The 22,981-nt window shown below is 38.3% G+C and overlaps 1 protein-coding gene across 2 annotated transcripts in view; it reads right to left on the bottom strand.

Moving 5' to 3' along the window:
* The window catches only part of TMTC2 (transmembrane O-mannosyltransferase targeting cadherins 2), a 262,796-nt gene that overhangs the window by 153,483 nt on the left and 86,332 nt on the right, over positions 1 to 22,981 (bottom strand). For both annotated transcript variants that reach the window (XM_054813137.1, XM_054813138.1), the window contains exon 2: positions 4,396 to 4,966. In XM_054813137.1, the coding sequence (XP_054669112.1) occupies positions 4,396 to 4,966 (571 nt within the window). The remainder of the gene's footprint in view (positions 1 to 4,395; positions 4,967 to 22,981) is intronic.

The following is a 22,981-nucleotide window of genomic DNA, read 5'->3' as shown; positions in this document are numbered from 1 at the left end:
ACATGATAATAGGTGTGAGCCCAGTAAACAGCTACTGGTCTTGGGTAGTAGCCACCATTTCGTATTTATTGGAAACTCAGCCTAAAGATCAGAACAAAATGGAGAAAAACAGGCTTGCCACCCCAATGCCATCTCCTACCATCTGGTGGAGCATAAGAAAGCCATAGCCTGGCAGCAAGCCAGCCCTGGTCCTTAACTGCCCACTCCCCCAGATCCCTCGCTCTCCGCTCCTTGTTCCTGCCCCCTGCACCTTAGCTTTCCTCCCAGTATTTGCCAGTACAGCTGTCTGTAGGGCAATGATGAGGACTGGATATAATTGAATTGATTCAGGTTTAAAATAACTCCTAGAGATATAGCTGGGATATTTGGGGAGGGGGGTTTAAGGGTTATTTTTGACCTGCATTCCCTCTCGGTTCTAGTTTGCAGCACAGCCTAGGAAACAGTCGTGTCAGCTCAGCTGGACAGGGTTTACCTTAAGGTTAGGTAGATTTAAAGGTGTAGCTCCTTTCTACCATTCCATTACAAAGCTACAGGGGCGTGCTGTTTATTCTGCAGTTTCCTATCGTTACTGCTTACTTTTTTAGTTCAGATTTAAGCTAACCATCTCTTAAAATTATTTTCCATTCTTCTTTGGTTCCATTCTATGCCTCTCCTCTCCAATGCATGACAAAAGACCCTAACTTTTTCCTGGACTGCCCTTTTTGATGTCTTCCCACACGCACACTTTCTCCTCCAGTTGCCCTCCCCCAGTGTTTACACTGGGAAAACACAAAGCACAAATTCCAGAAAAAGTAAATGGACACAGTTCTTTCTAATTGCCCAGACATTCTAATAAAGAGTCCTCTGATAAGATGGAGTTTTGTTTGGTGGGAGGGTTTTTTGTTTCGGTTTAAACCGTACTCCAGTTTTTGAAATATTCAAGCCAGTTGGATAACACGGAGTGACTCTGCTGTCTCATGCAATTTGCAATGCAGAAATGTCTTTTCAAGCAAGAAAAAGTGTAGGCAACAACATTAAAGAAAAAAAAATAAACCCCTTAATCCAAAAGTTGATTTTGTTTGTTTAAGGAGATTTTACAGTTTGTTCTAGGAAAAAGAATTTGTCAGTTCTTACTAGGGATACATTTTATTTAAGACCAAAGCGGCAGCAAGAAAAAGGCAACACCCAAATGATCCTGAAGAGATGCAGAGTTGAAAGCTTTGTTCATTTTTGTTTGAGCCTGTGCATTAATGCAAAAATTAATCTGTTGGCTTAACACTTTGGGATTTTGATTATTTTAAATACAAAACTTTACCAAAAAAACCCCAAACCCTTGTCTTTTATTATTGTATATGTAAACACACATACATACAAAGCTTTTAGTAAGAAAACTTAGCGCTGTTCTTATTAGTGATTTCAGAAGAGGCAGGTTATCACTTTAAAATGCCCATCTTGCAGCATAATAATCTTCAGATTATTTGAAAATAAATCTAAAGAGTAATTTCAAATCAAGAGGACAGCATCTAACATCTATCCTGACCTTCATGGTCAGGACTTGTCAAACATTGGTCAGACATGCTACAATCAAAACCCAAATTTCTCAACTCCCAGTGCATTGGCCATTCTCAAATTATCCATCCGTATCAACTAAATAGCATCCTCCAAAAACAATTTCCAGTCTTCAGATGGAACAGGCCAGAGACAGTCTCACTAACCTGAACATTCTCTAATCAGTATTTTATGTGAAACAGTAAAATTCAAAGACCAAAGGAAATATAAACACAGTAAGAAAGTGCTTCAGAAAATATTGACTGAAAAGAAAGCAATGCACTAAAATAATTATTTTCAGTATCTTTTTTAGGTAAACAGTAATGTTTTTATTGCCCTAAAATGTTTTTATTATACAGTGTGAAGCTCTCCAGAAGACTGAAGCATTTGCTTTAATTTACTTTTAAGGTGCTACCTTTGTTCCTATTTGAGATACCTGTCTTGATTTATTCTGAATTTACAGTGATTATCCTTAGAAAAGTCTTGTATTTCACTCTTTTACTTCCCATAGAGTGCTTGGGAACAGGAAACTGCGATGCTAAAGGTAGAGGCCATGCAAAAATTGAGTACAAAAGAGTATACAGACAAGTGTGTCAAAAAGACACACTTCTCATAGTAGGCTAGGTCAATGAAAAAATTCCTGCCATCCCAAGCCCTGCAGGATGATATGTTCTTACAGAAATTTATGTAATTTGTCAATGATTTTTGTAAAACTTAAGGAAAAAAGAATCTTTACTGAAAATATAACTTAAGGTCCCAGCTGAGTTCCTCATCACTGTAAATGAACAGAGGCTTCCCTAGTATTCAGGTAAAACTTGGTCAGTGCTCAGCCTCAACAGATGTACAGAGAAAATGCAGCCTAGTAAATTAGTGATTTAGGAAATGCATTTCTGGCAGATTAAGCAAAATATTCATATTTTTCCTCACCATGGTCCCTCCCCATAAAATTCCCTCCAGCTAAAATCCAATCTCCATAAAGGTCTGTAATCTACAAAGCATAGAATTATTATTTCTATCATTACAGATAGAAAAAAATTTAAGCATTGACACTAGTTTGCTGTCCAAGACAAGTCTGATGCAGAGTGAAAAAAACTGTACAAGCCAGGTGTTCAAATGCAGAGCTCCACACCTAGGAAGAGAGGCTTTGTGTTCAGAGACTTAGGATGTGGAAGCCTGGATTTCACCTGTGTCACTTAGGTCTTTTCTGGACCAGTATTACTCTGGCCCTGAAGCAGAAAAGGGGGAAAAAGGGGAAAAAAACCCCACCTTTTCCCCATGAAAGTTCATGAGAAACTTCTCCAAAGGTTTTCTTTTTGAGCAATGAGTATTCTGTAATAAAAAACTTCCCAACTCCATGACTGTATCTTGGTCATTGCAGGCTGCAATGAGGAGAGGCTGTGAGGAGCACTAGTTTAGATTTGGTGGGAAGTCATGCAAAAGGTGTTCAGAATTCTGTATGTGCCACATGAATGTTTTTACCACTGTTTAATTCTATAGGATAGGCTAACACGTGAGTTATGAACCAAACTCCTTGAAGCACTTTACAAAATCTCTTCCTTTATCTTTCAGGATAAAGCTTGCTGTCACAGATGTACTTTTTAAAAAAAATCCCAAACTTAACCAGTTTACCGTTTGTTTCCACTCAGCGTTAAGTGCACAATATAACATACGGTATATGGCTACTGACATTCAACAGAGGTCTTAATACTCCAATACACATGAGTTTAAAGAAAAAAAATAATCTAAGAAATGCTTCTTTCCTTTCCAATTTTGTCAGAAAAGACCATGATAACTACCTCAACACACCACAGCAGTTTAAAGAGACAACTACCACAGACTTGGGTTTTTGCCTCTACTATTTTCCCTTGTATACTATAGATATATATTCTACACAAGCAGAAATCGTTGTCACTTCTTTATCAAAATCTACACTTTCTTTTCAATTCATCTGAGAAATCAAAATTTTTAAATCATGGTGTTTGAGATAGATTGCAAAGACTTACTTTGTTTTATTGCTTTTCTTGGTTATGTCTCACTGAAAAATGTGACAACACATGTCCCTATGAAACATTTTCCTTTTGTTAAGTCAGTATTTTTCTGAAAGAAAGTCATTTCACTGAAAATAAAATTACGTATACTCAGCCTATTCTTTTGTACAGCAACTGATGTAAATAAGTCTTGATTTTGGCTGGGGTTTCTGGGTACCACTAAAATACACGCAGTTTTGGGAGAAGGAAGTTAGGGGGGGTTGGTGGGTTTGACTGTTTGCTTATTTTAACTTGTTTGGGTTTGGGCAAGAAGTGAAAAAATGATAAATATTTATTTTGTTAAGGCAATAACACATTTGAGTCATAGCTCCTTTTAGGGGGAGAAAAAAATACACGCCAAAGGCATGTACCCAGGTCCTATGCACCTCTGTTAATCTAGAACAATAAGAGCTTTATCTTTGCCTCAGGGAGCCTGCAGATGGTATCAGCTGCCACACTTGCACACCCAACCAAACTAAGCTGAGTTTGCAAGATACAGGAGGATAAGAGCATGAATGAATTCTTTGCAAAAGGCAGACATATCCAATGCTTGACAGTAAACAGAATGAGGAGGGAGCTGCTGGAAGCAAGGAAAGTAATTGAAAAAAATCCACCCCCAGCGTCAAGTAATAGCAATGGATAATAACACATTGTTTAAACAAAATTTAAAACCCCCATACTAAACCGCTTTAAATGTTCTTTCACCATTAGACATCTGTGCTTATTTTTGGGAGTTGACTAGACTACTAAGAATTATTGTGTACTTGAAAACTCATTTAGCACCTGTTTAACAGTGATTGGTGCCTTACAGATAGCTTCTGGGAAAGAAAAGGAGACTCACCTTGTATAAAGCAGGAATGATCTGGTGCATTTTCAGTCGATGAAATACAAAGATATCATACACTGCTGAAATAGCCAGAACAGTTACTCCTTGCTCCTTCCACAGCATGCTGCATCCTGCACACAGCCCTGCTCCCAAGATCCAGCCCCAAGTGCTTGGTGAGGAACCTCTGGTAGAGCAATGCTTCACGTAACACATCAGGGAAAGCAGAAAGAAGAGGCAGGCTCCAATGTCTGCCCTCCCTACGATTCCCGCTACAGCTTCCGTGTGGATGGGATGAGATGCAAACAGCAGGCCTGCTATCAAGGTCCAGTACCCATCCCCAAACAGGATTCTGGAGAAGTTTGTGAAAAGGCCTGTGACTGCAGCATGTAACAGGACGTTTACAAGGTGGTAGCCCCAGGGGTCCATCCCTCCAACGGCATGGTTAATGCGGAAGGAGAGCGTGCAGAGAGGTCTGTAGGACTTGTGGCTCCCACTGTGAGTGAGCAGCGTCCCCCAAAAGTCATTGTAGAAGATATGGGTCCACGGCGTCTCGGGCAGAAGGTCCTGGTTTGTCTTGATGGCTCGACTACAAAAGACAAATAAAAACTTCATTTCAGCAGAAGGAAAAGGGTACAAATGAAAGGCTGTGAAAACGCAATTACACTGCTACCACAAGAAAGAATAGCATTGCTTTGGTGCTCCTTTAATTCAAGTTTTGATTTTTACAGGAGGTGTTAGAAAACTACATATCTATTGACTTCTCGATAAAGCAAAATTTCCATATAAATTGGCTTTTAAAACATTAGAAACAGATGTTACACTGCTTCCATTAAATTAAAACACCCTTCAGTGACATTCTTCTGAGTCTAACCCAGGAGTAATCGGTTAAGATTTGATGAGTTATAATTAAAATGTAAAAGAAATATGAAAAACTGACAAACATTATTGTTGAAACAACGGATCCTCCAGTAATTCAGAACTGAAACCCCAACTGGCCTTTTATACTGAAATTTTAATTTAGATGCTGGAATGAATCTCACTGACATTGATGAACAATAAATTTAGAAGTCAGTAGGAGCTTGCAAACCTCTGGTGCTGTACGGGGCACTCCCACAACTGTCTCATATGTATTTTGACTGACAACTTTTCCTGCTAACACCTTGCTGGAGGCAGACAGCAGAATATTTTATAGATGAAAATACAGGTCTCTAAATTTGTGATATTTACAAGTGAGGAAAACAACATTTTTAGGTTGTATAAGCTTATGAATTCAAGTCTGTGTCAGCTTGATTGGAAAAAAAATTGCTGCAGTTTTCAACATCTATGTTTCCAACCACCCTGGCAAGGACTGGTGCCAGCCATTAGCTGTCTCCATGTCTAATACAGTATTGTAAAAATCTGTCCCCTGTAACATTTGTACAAATCAAATCATTTGCATTCAAAATTTATGCTGTGGGGGAAGGTGTGAGACCTGTTTAGTGCAAAAAGATGACTAGAATTTAATTAGTTACTTGCCTTTATAACCAAAGTTGTATTTAAGCAATTCTTTAAAGATGCATTGTTGTTACTACTCAGCTTAACTCACTTAGCATTTATTTTACCAGGGTAATTAGAATCCAGCCAGCTCAAGACTCTTCTTATTAAAAAATATTAGACAAGGGAGATGATTTATATCTAATTCTTTACTCACTCCCTCTTTCTGCCTTTCCAATAAGTATCTTCCCATAATTAACAATTTTTCAATTCAGATGAGGAAGAAAGAAAATTGGTGTGAAACTCAGGCCCACATTTGAAACGCAGTACTCTAATTCATACTCCAAGACTCCCCTCACATTCTCACCCCCAGTAAAAAAAGTCCCTTGGAACCTGTATCCAAATCCCATTTTTTTTAAGGTATTAGTTTCAGGAATGTTGTCTTGTTCTGTAAAGAAAAACGCTAAACGCTGATATACTGTGCCACAGAATCTCCATGCAAATACTCTAAATACCAGGCAGCTCAGCATTTCCATTGTCCGAGCACATTGCTGTAATGCTTTCAGACATGCTTCCTCTCGGCATGTCCTTTTGTCTCTGCACATATGGAGGTTATGGAGAGGTCAGCTTAAATCCTTTAAAGATCTGATGATGCTTTCTAGAATACTTGAAAATTTTCATTTTGACTTATGCAGTGGATCGGGTCGCTTGTATTTGTTTTCCCAACCCCACACACATTTTTCTCATTTTAGTCCAGTCACAAAAGAACACTGGAAGAAAACAAGATCTTTGTTTTCACATTATTTATCTTGTCCTTCAATGTAGTCCTTTCCTGAAATCTAAGTCCTCTGTTTGTGATTTCAGTTTGTAGTATCACTCTCAGACTCACCATAAGAAAACTAGGAATTCAGCAAGAATAAAGCAGGTGTTAGGCTAGAAAGAGTCCTTTCTCTGAGAAAAAACATAGTGTGTTAGACTACAGACTCCCAAACAGTGAGCATAGCTAAGAATGGCTATCAGATGTCAGGATTTAGAGCTCAAACCTTGAATTGCAAAAGTGGTTTTTTGGGGGGAAATACTAAAGAACTAAGTGGCAGTAATATTGCCAGCACAACTGTTCTCCCCTGAGGCAGAGCATTCTGCTACAAAGAACCTAGATGGTGCACAGGTAGTTCCCAGGAAATGGTACATTTTATTATATCTTTTGCAAATGTAGCTGTTTCCCATATTTGAAGCCATGTAACCACTAAAAAAACCCAACAAAAAAAACCCCAAACAAAACCCCAAACCCCCCAAAAAACCAAACAAAAAACCCCCCCACAAACCACCACACAACTGCAGCTCTCAGTACAGATGTATAAAACAACTCCACTCTACGCTGCTACACTTGTTAAGAAGAGACCAGTGAACAGCTGTCACACCCATCATTTCCATGCAGCACGTAATCATATGGGATTATTCCCCAAGAAAAGTAAACTGCTTTTCTCCAGATCATAAAGAAACCTATTGTACATTCTGAAGGCATTAATTCAGTCAAATTTTATTTACAGTCTTAGCAACAAACTGGATGCAACCCTGATCCTTTCCTGTTTGGTCCTGTTCATATTAAAAAACAAACACACACACACAACAAACTCACACCAAAATTCAAAAGGAAGCCTTGAAGATACAGTATTGATCACCCTGTATGTGGGTACGGATTTCAGCAGACAGTTCTGAAATACTCCTACTTTCTCGTGCATGTAAAGGCAACAGATTCTAGTACCTGCCAGTCAGCATGAAAAATACAGAAGCTGCCAGTTCCAGCTTACTTGGTGGTTCAGTCATTGTATTACTGTATTCTCTATGAGTCAAAATTTGAAATAAAGTTAAAAGTTCTTTCCATATGGTTATTTTTTTGGTAAATGTTTGAAAGTAAAAGAAAAAAAAGTCTAGCTAATGCTTTGGGATATTAGAAAAGTCTAATACAAGAGCGAAGCTAGATGTCCTACAGCAAAGAAGGAAGTCTCACATAGGTTGCTTGTTAACATTCAACAACTACTCTGTTCCACATTATAAAATGTAATAAAAAACACACTTGGCCAACATTGTACTTGACTGCGCAGGAGGATGCAGGAATACGAGCATCTGAGATACTGGAGCCAGACAGCCCTGTGTCATTTTGCCCTCGAAAGAAAGAGTGAAACAGGTTGCAGTAACACCAAGGACAACACCCCGGACACCATTACTGTGGGTCAGATGGAACCGGCCAGTGGGCTGAGTCCAGCCGGCACATAACCAGCCAGGCTGCACCCAGCTGTACCACCGGCCTGGCTGTGCAACCACGCTGACAAGAAAAACATGAAGTGAAATGTTTATCTCGGTGAACGGGAGAGAAATACAAGCTTCGTATCTAATAAAATAGAAGAATAAAAATAAACGATACTGAATTACTCATGTCAGGACCCTGAGGGCACTAACAGGGCTTACCTCAACAACCATGACTCCTCTTCATGGGCTCCCCCCCACCCAGCCCACAGCCCAGGACCCCATGTCAGCCCCCACCCCAGCAATGCCACAGCCCGGCCGGTCTCCAGCTCCCCACAGCCCTGCCCTGCCCGGCCATGGGCCCCACTGAGCTGGGCCCACGTCCCAGGGCCCATCCCCAGGGAGGTGTCCGATGCCTGGGGCTGCCCCGGTGCCCTCCCTGCCCCGCCGGCTACCCTGCTCCTGGCCCTGTTCTTGGTTAATTGCTAAATTAACAAGCTGTTAACTCTGCTGCAGTATTGATGCTTAGTCGCTGATTTCAACGGCAATTTTGAAAGCCGTCCCTTGTCACGGCCTGGCGGGTAGCGCAGACGCATCGTTCACAAAGCCTCCGTGCTGGCAGCAACCCGGGCTCTCCGCAGATAGAAAATAATATTAATTGCTGGCTCCAGGAAAGGCTCTGGGATAAAGGAAACTACAAAACGCCTTATTAGCCTTGTCTTCTCCTTCACTCACAGTTTACCTTCAGGTTACGTCCCGTAGATTAGCCCAGTCTCGCTAATGGGCATAACAAGAGAACCTCTCCAACTGCACTCATCACTCTTCAACAGAGCCGTAAACCCTGCTCTCGCTAAAAGGCAGCGGGTCACCAGGGAAAGTCATTTTTCAAAGCTCCAACACAATTGGCATTTTTACTTTCAAGCAGCCACAGATAAGGTTTGCAGACTCAGTCAGGGAACTTGCTTTCTTCAATTTTTAATGCCTGCCCATTTCACGCATCCCGGGAGAGCGGGATATCTTATTCAGTGTACAACAAATGGATGGGTCGGGTGGGTGGGGGGGGGAATCAAGAGTCAGCTATCAATTCTTCAAAAATGGAAGTCTGAAGAAAGAAAAAAGCTGTAAAGGCAAAATCATAATTTCTAAACCAGTCAAAAGAATCTGCCTCTTGCCATAAACCACTTATTTGCCTAGGTTGGTACACACCTTGAGCACAATTGAGTAAGATTTTTTCACCAAACTCAAAAATGCTGGAGATCCAGCAGTTCACACATGCACATATACATGCATACACACACACAAAAAAAACCCAGATGTTTTTAAAATTAACAGCTATATATGTCCTAAACTTCTGCTTAGTGCTAAACTGATCCAGGTGTTAACACCAGGGTAAAAAAACAGATGCGACATTCTAAAGTGATTTAACGCGTTAAGCCATATGTCCAGCTTCAATATTGCTAATGGTCCCCATATGCTGAAAATGAACATCAGCATTTGAAGTGGAGAACATATTTTAAAGAAAAAGGAGAACTCCCAAATGTGCACACAGGAAGCCATTGACCAACCCTCTCTCACATAAAAAAGATAGGCAATGATGGACTGGCAAGTCTCTGCTTGGAGGTTCTTCGCTGGTTTTCCTCAAAATCATTTTAGAAGATTTTTCATTTACTCCTTTTTCATAAATAGCAATGGAAAAACACCCTCGAGTATTTTTACAGTAGATCTTAACGATTCATCTTAAGGATGCTTTCAAGATTATATGTTACTCGTATAGACAACAAGCCTGAAAACCCAAGCCAGAGCCTACGTTTTGGAGTACAGTTTCCCACTCCCAGAACATACAGCAGCTGAGTCTACCCCTCCAAACTACTTACAGGCTATCTGTGAGGCAGATGCGTGATCAGAAAGCAGGCAGGTAGAGCTTCTCATACTTTGGACAATTCTCGTACTTGCTCACAGACTACAACTTACATGTAGTCCGTATTGATAGGATGCTATCTAGTACATAGAGATGTCTTAAGAAAGTAATAAGCGTAAGTACATGAAAACTCATTCATTTAAATGTTTAATTATAGACTCAAGGGAACTATTTACCATTCTCGTAGATTTCTGGTAGCAATTATATTGTACATGTTCTGTATTAAAGTTCATTTCTTCCCAACAGTTGTGAAAATGGAATTTATCCACAAATCCAGCAGGCAGTAAAGTTTTATCCATGCCACTTCTCAAAGAAAGATCTCTATATTGTATATCAACTAGGGACATCTGCAGGAGACCAAATTCCGTGCATCCTCTGTGTTTCAAGTTGCAGCTTTCAGTTTCTCTCCTAAGAACAAATTTTCTTAGGTGAATCTCTAAGGAACAGCTAGTAAGTCAGCTGTTTTCAGATGGGAAATACTGGGTAACAACTAGCTAAGTGATATATAGGGTCCTGAGTTGCTGGCCAGGCTCTGAAAAATAGAACTATATATATGAAACAGATTAAAGAAAAACACCTAGGTTCAAGTCATATTTTAAATTAATTAAACGAAGACATTCACAAAAGGGAAATACAGTTCTAGTAAACTAGTGCCTAGTTAATTTTTGCCAATAGCATGGTCCTTTTCTAACTGTATAGAAATACCTAAATGCATCAAACTCAGAGCTCAAACACTGAAGACAATATATATTTTTAATATAATATTCCTATCTCATGTAACTGCTAGTGAAAGCTATTAACTGAATATGTAGTTAGTACAGTGCCTCAGGAGAATATATTAGCAAATTATGATATTATTTATAGATTTTGGAATATTACAGTCCTATAGCGGTAATTTGATAGTCAAATCAGTTTAGTACCAGAACAAACAGGAACTATAAGTAACAGGACTGTAAGTAGTGGTTTACTCATAAAACTTCCTTGGGTGAGACTTTCCTGAAATAGATATAAGCAGAAGGGAAACATGCATAAGACTATTATAACTATACCCTCATATGATTGCGACTGCTGCCAAAAATGAAGACGCAGAGAAATCAACAAAAAATCTCCAGAAAACAAACAACAAAATCACAGAGAAACGTTATGGTCTTGTACCACAGTATAAAGACATACAGATTTTTCTAAGATTTTCTAAGCTGCACAATGTCTTTTAGAGGAATTGATCTTTTAAAATAAGCAACGTAAATTTGCAGAACGCCATGGAAAAAAAAAATCTAAGCAAGGTAACCTGTTCCTTGTTTATTTCCATGAACATTTCAATCTGCTGTGGTTTGACTTCTTCCACCAGGCTACGATTCAGCAGCCCATCAGCTGCAGACTTCTAGACTTTATACTTTTGCAACAGAATATGCATGGTGTTATTCAGAAGGAAGCAAGCTGTGGCTTCACTTCGGTATTACATGTAACACTGAATGCTGTTGGGCACTGCCTTACCTACACTGAAGTCTGCTGCATGTATTGATTTTCTTATTGACTAAAAGAGCTTTGAAAACTTTAAGTAACTAAAGGTTCAAAACATTTTGGTTACAAGAAGGTTGAGATGGCCTGAAAAATCTTTTCCACCCAGAACGTAAATATTTCAAAAGCTAACTATAAAGGCTTTGAACTATATCTTCCTCCATAGTATAAGCCTTTTCATTTCATGAGTGTGTCCTCATATGCTGAAAGAATCTGGCCATAGTATTAACCTTAAATGCACCTCACTCCCTCCCAGTTTAAGCTTTAGCCTGACATAACAAACACTAAAAGATGGACTATGTGAAATGTGAAACCCCAATTAATAGCAACCGCCTGGCATAGCAGTACTTGATTATTCATGCACAGGTAAAAAATGCACACTGGAGGGAAGCGAGAGAAGTAATTAATATTTTCTGATGCTGAACAATGGGATACCATCAGTTTCCTCTCAGGAGGGAGCAGATAAAAACAGAGGGAGAAGAAGGGCTTCTGTCTTTGTGTCTGCTCCCTGAGTGTCTTCACCACAGCATGTACAGTAGGTCTATGAAAAAACATTTATTGAAAAAATACTTAAATTCCTAAACCAGAAAATGCTTTCTGCTATTCTCACAGCTGTTTCATAAGCTAGCTTCTGTCCCGGCTACACCATACAACATGAAATTGCTAATACTGTTCCTCCAAGACTTCAAGATACTTTGTATTTACCTGATAAGATATTCTTTCAAATACACATTCAAAGTTATTCTTCAAAATATTCTTCATTGCCAAACTACTGCCTGGCAATAATTCACTATTTGTTTATATATATATATAAAAAAATAAATTGTGAGTTATATATATATAAAATAATACCAGCTTATGAAGCATGGCCGGAATTCATAGTTGGAGAGCCTCTGCTGCCCTTTTCAAATCTATTTTAGATGATAAAAATGGGCCCAGCAGGCCTTATTAGATTTACTGTTCTGCAGTAGAATATGGCACTATACTATTTCTCTTCCCCACTTTCCTTTGAAAAAATAAAACATAAATAATTTTCACCATACAGCAACTCACAACAGTAAAAGGACAGACATTTTAGGGCTTGAGAATACAGTAGTTAGAGTGGACATGTTGAGTTTCTTAACCCGATTAATAGTATGGATATTAAACTACTTTTTTTGACAAGCCACCTTCTGAATACACATAAAGCCTTTCCAAGACACACACATTTTAAGCTATTATCTGAATATGAAGGCACACGTACTGTACCACTACAGAATATTTTATCAATCATACATCAGTGCCATGACTATCCACTTCTCTGTTCTTTTCAACACATGGCAGACTATACTGAGAAAAAAAGCTTAGTAATTTAATTTTTGAAAAATTACCTTTTTTCCTCCATTCAATCTATTTTTTGAAACCGCAGTTTCAGAGAGATCAGGAAGATTGTACATAATTATGCCGAAAAAAACGCCTCTTGTGAACTCTAAATTTAAAGCCTGAAAGAATTTTTAGGCAGCACTGTGACTTTTATTTTTAGTGAAGCATTGAAGAGAATAGCCAGGAACACGTACACATATAAATATAGAAATAATGAGTAGAGGAGAAACTTCTGAACCACAACACAACATACAGACACTCTCCTTTTTATATTTGGGGGTGGGGAGGGTGGTGGAGGAAAAAGAAAAGCATCAAGTTATTTTGTGTAAGTTCCTTTCTTCAAGCCTTTTATTTAAGCACCAAAAAACCCCTTCATTAACCAAGGTCTGGTCTAAACTTAAAGTTTTACTGGTTTAACTGAAAGGTATTATTCGACATCTATTTAGTGAAAACAATTTGGTGTATGCATATCCACAGAGGTCAATTTAACCTTTATACTGGCTTTAGAACACACTGAAGAAATGTCCTTACTGGGGAAGAGGAGAGGAAAAAAAAAAATAATCCCAGACCCAGCTATCATTGGTCATGTTCATGTTTTTCACTGTAAGAATGAAGAGATTCAGAGAGCCGTCAGACCCACCCTGCCTTTCATTATCCACTGAACTGCCAAGCACAGACCCCGTCACGCTATAAACTATCAGCTGTGGAGTTTGTGCCCACCCAAAATTCTCCTGTCTCCAACAAGTCTCCTCTTCCCTCCCTTCAGCCTCACCATAAGATGTGTAAGTGCATAAAACTAACATTCTGACACACACCAATTGTACACCTCTCATCGCTTTTCCTGCCCAAAGGATATCATGCTAGTAGATTTGTGGGGTGAGGTTTTTTTAAATAATATTGTACAGAATAAGCATTTTCCATTTTGGTTAAGCACATTTTGGTATCTTACTAGTGTTTCTGCTGAGGCCTTAAAAGACTATTTTGTATGGCAAGAAACTAGAACTCTTGGGTATCTTTATCTTGTACTATTGCCCATTTTTAGTGTAACTGCCCTCAAAAGTTGCCCAATTATGTACATGAAAGATTGCCCACAAATATATTAACATATTACAAAAGGTACCATTTTTAGACAGCAGCTTCCAAATAGAAGGGTAAATGAAAACACAGTGCTTAAAATTTTTCTTTCCTGAAATCAGTCTGGTCTAAGGAACCAAACAGATGCCACTGGTCTTCAAAATTATTACTACCTTTCTAGTCTAGCTTACCAACTTCTTTGATATGCAGTCACAGGTGATTGTGGTCACAGCCCTATTTATAGCCAAATATTTAATAAAATTAGGTTAAAAAAACCTGATTTATTCTGAGTCAGCTCCAAACTCCAGCTACACAATCATGAACCCAAGATGACATACTGCCATTTCAATGAAATAGTCTGAGGAAAAACATAAAACAAAGCAAGCTTAACTTGATAGAAAAAGCAGCAAGAAATGTTAAATATACTTGAGATACAACTCAAAGTACCTTCTCAGAGGATTCCAAATTAAAAAATAGCGCAGCACTTTTCCTTCTCAGATTCCTATTAAGCAAAAGTCCTACAGAATACATAGCAGGGGTGAAAACTGTCTAGAAAGGAGTTGTGATGTATGGAGTTAGAGTTTATCCTCAGGCCATACATGTCAGATAAATTCCTGGAAGCATATTTATATTTATACATATATATATATATAATTTTTTTAGCAGAAAGAAAAAAAGAAACTTGCTACAGACATGTCAAAACCAATGTTTATGAAAACAAAATTCTTCCAAAAAGTAAAACAATTAAAAACAATATTTCATCTCACAAAGATGCATAATGACTTCTAGTGAATAGAGTGACTGTCCAGCATAGTCCTGGATGAATGAACTATGGTCTTTCCAGCTCTCCAACTTCTTTACAGGAGCACTGTGGGATGCCCTTCATAAAGGTACTTTAATAGAGCAGACTGGCACCCACCCATTTGGAGGGTGTTGATCCTACTGAAAAAGGTTGAAATGAATTTTACTGATTTGTTTCATCTTTGTGCCTCGATAGCTTATCCAGATGCAGGGACCCACTACAGTAAACCCAGTTTTGCGGCATGCCACAGCAATTGCGAAACACTAGAAATTGAAACCATAGCAGTGTTTAAAGTAAGTTTTATTTTCTCTTAATTCCTTGGTTAAGAGCACCCAGGTAGTAGGCAGTAGTTTGGGAGTGACATCAAAAGGACTAATTACAGTTATTTTGTAAAAGAAAATACGGGCTTTACAGTTGCCAGTATATGCAAGTCTGCACCAAGCATACTCTCGAGGATTTTACTGGATTCTGTCAACGACTGAGCTAAAAAGCCAGGAAATGACAAATTAGTTGAACTATGTTATCAGAACACACAAGATCAAATTCTGATTTCTGCTACATTAGTGTTAATCCACATTAGTATTGGAATAACCTCCAATTTATGTCACTGAAACCAGTAGGGTTTTATAATCAACTGCAATTGGCATGAGCTTTTATAGCCTTTCAGTAGACTTTTTAAACTTCCAAGCATAAAACAAAACAACCAGAAACCATTCCTTTCTATGTTTTAGAGCGGCTGTCAGGAGGCACGCAGTAAGTAAAAAGGATCTCAGATGGCAGTCCAGGTAAACTGAAGCCCTTCCCAGAATCACATACCTGATCGCCCTTCCTGAGGATACCACTACAGCTAAGTCAAGTCAAGCTGAACTACAAAAAGCAGCTAGTGTTTAAGTGAATAGTGCCATATTTTCACATCCCTCCAATTCTACATTAGCCAACTGCTTGCACTTTTCTCCACTAGTGATTTGCATGCCGTTGTATTATTTATTTTGTTTTTTCTAAGCAGGTTTAAATTTCCTAAGAAGCATCCTTCTAAAAAATGAAAGGCTGAAGATCTACTGGAAGATCAAACCAGTATTTAACTGCTAGGCTTAACTTCCCTAGCGTAACATTTAAGCCCAGCCTTGACAGCAGCACAATGGAGGACTGCATTTTTCCTGGTAGATGAGGAACCAGAGTGCCGCAAAAGGTTATGGTATTTCGTAGCTCTGGCCTTTAGACAATGACAGCTGTAAGTTTTGCCTAAAGAGACCTATAGAGGAAAGCTGGTTGAACACAAAGCTCTACGAAAATTACTGAAAGCTTTAAAAAAAGTGAACAGTTTGCTTCTTTCAGTAGCCTGCATCAAACACAGAAATGGTTTGTGTGGAAACAATTCATGTGTAGTATTTTATTAAGACAGAAATTGTAAATCGTCTCTCAAAATTCCAGCACTGCTAATGGACAGTGGTAATTTTGCTTTCTCTATTCAAAGGTGGCAGACTGGTTGAGATCACAGTAGGAAGAAACTTCAAACATGGGGAAAAAAAAATCATGGGTAGCTTAAGAGAAACACATGCAACTCAGTGCAGTGAAGGTGACCCAAAGGAACCAGAGAACAGATTGCCTGGAGAGGTCACAGCCAGCACTTTCAGACTTCAAAAAGAAAAAAAACTGTGGGTACTGAGTTGTTGCATTTGTTGACAAGGCAAATGTATTCTCTTCAGATGTCTCAGCTTCTCACATAAGGATGGAAGAAATACAGAATTTCACCTGGGAGAGAAGCAGCTTCAACTTCACATGTCTGAGCTTGAACAAAGTCTGTATTCTACTAGGGATCTACATGTGGTTTATATATATCATTTAAGAAAGACTATTGTAATGCCCTGGGTTTTTTGTTTTTTTGTTTTTTTTTTTTTTCCCAAAGAGCAACAGCTCATTTGAATCTTTACATAAACTACAGCACATACCTATTACCAACAGAGCTAGGGAAGGTTACTTCTTTAGCGTTCAGGCTCCCTCTTTGCTGTCTCTCAAGGCATTACAAGCCACTGAAGGTTTAATGAAGAAAATTATAGTTTACCAGACCATATAAAACAGCAGGATGTATTTATTTCTGCATAATAAAACCAACCTAGAGTAACATAAGGAGTAAGCAGTTTCTGCTCTGTGAGACTTGCTTCTTTTTCTAGGGCTCTACATTGATCTTGCTACAAACTGATCGGGAATTCAAGAGATTTATTTCTCGCCACAGGAAATTAGTTATTTGGAATAATACTATGCTGTATATGCATCATAAATTTCCCAGGTTCCTAAGATGTTGTGGTATGCAGAAAGATACTGCAAAATGAATTATGACATATAATAATAAATAATACAGCCATCCAATCCACATCCCATTTACTAAGACAATGTAGCACTGAAGACATATGAAGATTTCAGTGTAGACTGCCATGTTCTTTTGATGAAATTTGAAACAGTGAGATAGTAAGATACTGCTGTCCAACTATTCTAGAAAAAAATTACCCAAATGTTGTATGTAATCAGCCATACATATACCTCCATTCAAATCAACTTCATCACCCCCTCCAGTTCCTTCTGAATTCTCGGCTTGTAGGATAAAAGCCTGTAGAAATCAGTGTAGAAAAAGGCAACTCCTGGCTCATGAGAGGCACGGGAAGCCCACAAGAACCACCAAACCTCATGTTTTCAAACTCACTGGGAGTTGGAAGTCCCATCCTTGGAAACTAGAGTGAGTCTAACTGGGAACTGCAGCAGTGCTGACTGTAAGGATCATTTCTCATCAAGACATTCAACTTGAATCCCAAACTTACAGTGCATGCTTAACCATCAACTACTGAGAAAGATAAAATAGTCTTCCTAGAGACACAAGCTGCTGTTATTTTAATGTTACAGGCCAACAAAACAGATGAAAGTTTTAAATTAAAGGTCACTTCTGTGGGCTGATATTCTGCAATTTTATGTATAAATCAAGCCAGGTGACTTATTTCCAATAGCTATGAAAATAATAAAATTGGTTTCAATGACCTCAGAGATATATATGCTTATTTGTGGTTGTGGCCCCAGGCAACCCTGAAATCAGCCATTCCATTAAGTCAGAAGCATGGCACACAGCCAAGCTCCTGTAAGAGTTAAAGGTCTTGCACATACTTTCTGTGTGTGTTTATTTGAATAGAATGGTGACTTTGGGTTTTGGGCCACCCATCATTTACAGACCTCCCATAATATTTAAAGGAACTGTTCAGCCGAATCTTAGCCTACACCAGCCAGCCTTGGGATACTAGCTCTTTAAACAAGATGTAAAAGCATCAAAAATTGAAGCAACAGGAGAAAAAAACATCAAAACAGAGTTTATCTGGAGATATTTTAATGTGTATTTTCCTCTACAGATGAGTCATGCAACATTTTGGGTGCAGTTTAATTACAATAATAAGATAAAGAACTTAAATGCTGTTACAAAGCCAAAAGAAATACACACCAAACCACAAACTGTCCAATATAATAAAATAAGAAATAATGGTGACAATTATCAGAAAACAAAGAAAGTACTTCAGGTCACCATACTGCAAAATAATTTTTTGAAAAATAAATAAAGAATCTATTTCCCTTTCTTCTCCAGGGTCGCAAGAAGAAGCTGTAACAGCTAACTCATGTAGTCATGAATACCACAATGATGTGGGGACACTGGAAACAAATTCTGATTTGAACATTCAAACATAACTGGCATTTGCCAATAGTCTTAAGGACACCCTGCTACTAAATAAACAAACAATCACTTTCTCAATCTGGGCTCCAGAGCTGCAAAAGTAATCAGCAATTACATTTTCATTCGGAAGCTTCAAACTTTTTTTTTTTTTTTTTAAATTGAGGGAGGTTTCCATGATACAAGAAAACATCAGTGTATCTTATTTCTACCTGTACAGCTGAGCTCTCTCAAATAAGACAAATTCACAAGGAAAAAATGCTATGCCTAATGATGAGCAGGGGAAAGGGGAAAATACGAGTCAAACTTGCTAGCATACATAACGCAAAAGCTATACTATATTAACTGCTCTGTTTTCTTGCTGGTGGTACTGCTTTTTACCATAAAAGGTCTTTCTCAAAGACAGCAAGTGTTCAATCGATACAGATGAAGAGACCAAAGATTTTAGAACTCACTAGTAGTAGTCATCCTGATTCATCCTAGAATTCATGGCCCTATCTCTATATTTTAGACTGTAAACATTGAACAAAAGAAAGCAGCAAGCAAAATGTTCTAGAACAGGGACCAAGTTTGGATGATTTTGTCTTTGACCAGGTACCACAATAAGTTTGGCAGGTACCAGTTCCAGCCTGGCCAACTACCACTTTGAACAGTTATACAAGTGTGTATATATGTACACTGGAATTACTAATTCAGTGCTAACGTCTAAAGCTTTCCATTTGGCTCCTGCAACATAAAAGGTTACAAAAGTATGACTGCTCACTAAATGCCAAGGAAGGAATCCAGTGCACCTCTCAGCAATAATAAAAATCAATTAATAAAACAGAACTATTAATTATTTGTAGAAATTTTTTTTTAAAGTGCTCATGTTTTTATGGCCTTAAATAAAGAAAGGAAAACATTGCCAAGAACAGCAGAAACACTGAGTTCTGCCACTCCACCTTTCCTGGCACCCAAAAGATTGCTAAGATAATGGCTGCTCTAAACTGAATTTCACACAGCTCCTATCATGAAATGGACTAACTCGGAAAGGAAAGTTGTTCATTAAACACAGGGTAAAGGCAACACATCCAACCAGTTAGAACTTGTGATTTGAAAGACTGCATCTGAATTAATCCTGAAAACTAAAAGTGGATAGAAATATACAAAAATGTTCAGGTTTCATACATAAATAAATGTTTTAATGGCCAGCTCAGCTTAACTGTTTAAAAAAAGTTAAAAAACCCCCCAACAAACCAAACCTGCAGTAGGGTATCCACTACATAAGGTGGAGGTAGTAGGTACTGCAGCATGTAGCCTACCTGCCAGTTCATCACATTCTGTTCTTGAAACTAGCAGAAAAAGTAGTTTGCAGATACCTCGCTCCGGTACGACACCCCACTGTGCTGGCGACACAAGGCTTCCTTCCCACCAGGCATGTTTTGTCTTTGTGGAATTAACTTAAAGCCAGGAACAACAATCCACCCTTCCTCCTGGTATTTATTACATGGCTTCTTACTGTCTGAAGGATGCTGATGTCTCTTGGATACATTCTTGTAATTTTTCAGAACTTATTTTAGATGCTGTGTAATGACTTTTAAACTGAAGTTTCATGGTGATGTTTTTCAAGCTCAGCTGATTAAAGCTTGTTTAATGGATCTTGAAGAAAATATATTATTCACCTTAATGAGAATTTATGCAAATCACTGCCACTAGCTTCTGCAGAAAACCTTTTCAATTAATTATAATTAGGCTTTTTAGTTTTAGGCTTCTGTGTGGGTTTTTTTCTACTAGGAAATTATAAGCATGGATTTTTTTTTTTTTTTTCCAATTGTAGGAGATGAAAAACTTTGTTGGTATGATGTACTAACTCCCATGCAAATGTGTACAGCCCTTTTCATCCCTGCCATTCAGATCAGGTCTTCGTACATACTCCCAGATAACCGTGATTGGAAAGAAGACAGTTGGTCATTGGTGTTCGTGTACACATAAATTACTCCTTGGCTTTAGCAGAGTGATTTTTATAGGAAAAATAAATACAGTTTTCAAATATTGGCACACCCCCAACACTTCTGAAACTCTCACAAATACAGAAAGATCTCTCTCTAAATATAATACTGTACAAGTGTTCTTTCTACATATTCTGTGGGCATTTCAGTGGCTTGCCTACTTAGTATTAATATTAAAAAAACATGCTTAAGTGGATAAAGTGTTCTTTGACTATAGCCAGAAATATTCCAGTAGAGACATTGCAACAACTCAGAAAGAACAATGCCCTTACCAATAATGTCTGAACTATTTTTACAGGTATGGATTTACAGTGAAGAAGATGGTACAAAGCTCTATATTGCAGAGATAAAGAAGGTCAGAGGTTATTATGATTAATTAGATCATACATTAAGAAGCTCCTCATATAAAAGTGAAATCCTTATTGTATTGCAATTGATTTCCTAAAACCAGGTGCTTTTAGCTCTTTTGAACAAAGAGCTACCTAGCACCACTTTGGGACTCATTTTATCAGCTGATGCCAGGGAGAGAAAGCGGGAGAAGATTTTTGTTAGAGTTTTTCTAATGGAAAGTCTTCATTGTGGAGAACAGTACAAATGCAATCCATCTTGCATGTTCCCATCTGGCTGGACAGGGGCAGAACCCAATCACTGCTTAGTTCCCACCCTCTTCCTTGAACAGTGAAATCCCATCCCTGAACCCAGAACTAATCCTGAATCACTCAAACTTCATCCATTCCTTTCATGAAATTCATGATTAATTTGGGAGGAGAAGGAAAGACAAAATGGGAAGGGATCATGAGGTTGTTACCTAGAATTACAATTCAGGGCAGCCAGTTTCTGTCTGCCCCTAGTTCCCCCATATCAAGCCACTGGGTTCCAGTCCTAGAACACCTGTGTTATGACAGCATCTATCTTTAAAAGCAGTATAACACACCTTTTGTTGTTCTTGCCCTTCTATTAGGATTTCCCATCCTGAAGCCCAATAGGGACAGAAATTAGGTAAAAACAAATGACTGCCTCGAGCAACCCATGTTCTTACAAACTTACAGCTACCCATTGATGACAACTCCTTTTATGTCCCTTTTTCAGGTCCTCGGGCATGGCCTCCTCTCTGCTATGAAATGGAAGTTCTAATCCACACTGATGGCTGCAATCACAGCTCCTATTCATAAAACAGAGGAATTCATAATTGGACATAGATATATTCCCTCATCTGTCACAATTGTTTAATCGCATATCATTTAACCAGAAATTAAAGTGCACTTCCTCTTGGAAAAGCAAGTGTGAAAATGACTGGTTCTGGTTCTGGGTTTATAGTCTTCTAATCCAGATCAAATGTGCTCACACACACAAAAAAAAAAGTTACCACTCTCCCAACTGCTAGCTCCACAAAATCAACTGAGGATCTGCAAATCAAGCTGCTCCCCTCTGACGCTTATATTGCGATGACTTAGGAGCAAAAGTTTGGTGGGCTAATTCCAACTACAGTGACATTTTATATAATGGAGTGCAAAACATTAAAGACCTCAACAAGACGTGTTGGAACATCTACTGTGCCCAAAACAGTAACAGTCAAAATTAATGTACAGGACAACCATCTTGAGCCGAACATAAAAGCAAGAGTAAGGTTTTGAAGCAGGAAGCAGATTCATTAGAAATTAAAAGGCAAAGCTGAATATTAAATAGCCACATAAACAAGGTGAAACTGTGCTATGCTTTTAATTTGCAGGCAGAATTTGGCAGCTGGAACTTCATTAGTGATTCTCTAGGTGATGTATGAACTAGTTCAGCCTCTCATGACTGTATCTGTTCTGCAGGGCTAGCAGTAGTAAAACTGACATAATAGCCAGAATCATGAAGACACAGAACACCACTTTTTAACACTCTCAATAAAGTGATGTGGTTTATTTTTTAAGCAGCCACTTAGCCCTTTTGGAAGCATGGTTATGGTTAAATGACAGATATCATCTTTTGAACTTCAATATTCACTGTCAAGGGGATATTATGATGCAAACTTGCATCTTGTTTTGCCATTAATGCTGTCTAATCTGTCAACTTCTTTCTAAAAGTAAAAGAGATCTTGTCTTACAGAAAAAAACAACTTAAATGCATCTGTTGTTTGTTTGGTTTTTTTTTTAAATCCGAACAAATATTCACCAATATCCTAGTTCTGATTTCTAGGGAAAGGTACAATAACTTAACAGCCGCTAGAAGCTAGTGTTCAGGAGAAGTCCAACTGATTACATTTCTGAGAGATCTTTAGCTCACAGAATAAAGTGGTAAGTATAAATAAAAATTCAGGCATTCCAAGACAAATATTCCTGAAAATAAATTGTTTTATATGAATGATGCTTTACTGGCTGATTTTCTTTTTTTAAGAGTCATCTAGCCAAACAAAGATAATCTAAAGGAAGATAATTACAGCAGCAGCAGGAATCTAACATTCAGTAACATTTTTCTATTATAAGTGATGCTTTCATGCACAGCAACGTTCAGTACTATAATGGCATAAGCTG

This window comes from Grus americana, chromosome 1 (assembly GCF_028858705.1).
Source record: "Grus americana isolate bGruAme1 chromosome 1, bGruAme1.mat, whole genome shotgun sequence".
NCBI lineage: Eukaryota > Metazoa > Chordata > Aves > Gruiformes > Gruidae > Grus > Grus americana.
The sequence above is the reverse complement of the archived record's forward strand: the minus strand, read 5'-3'. Positions and strand labels throughout refer to the sequence as shown.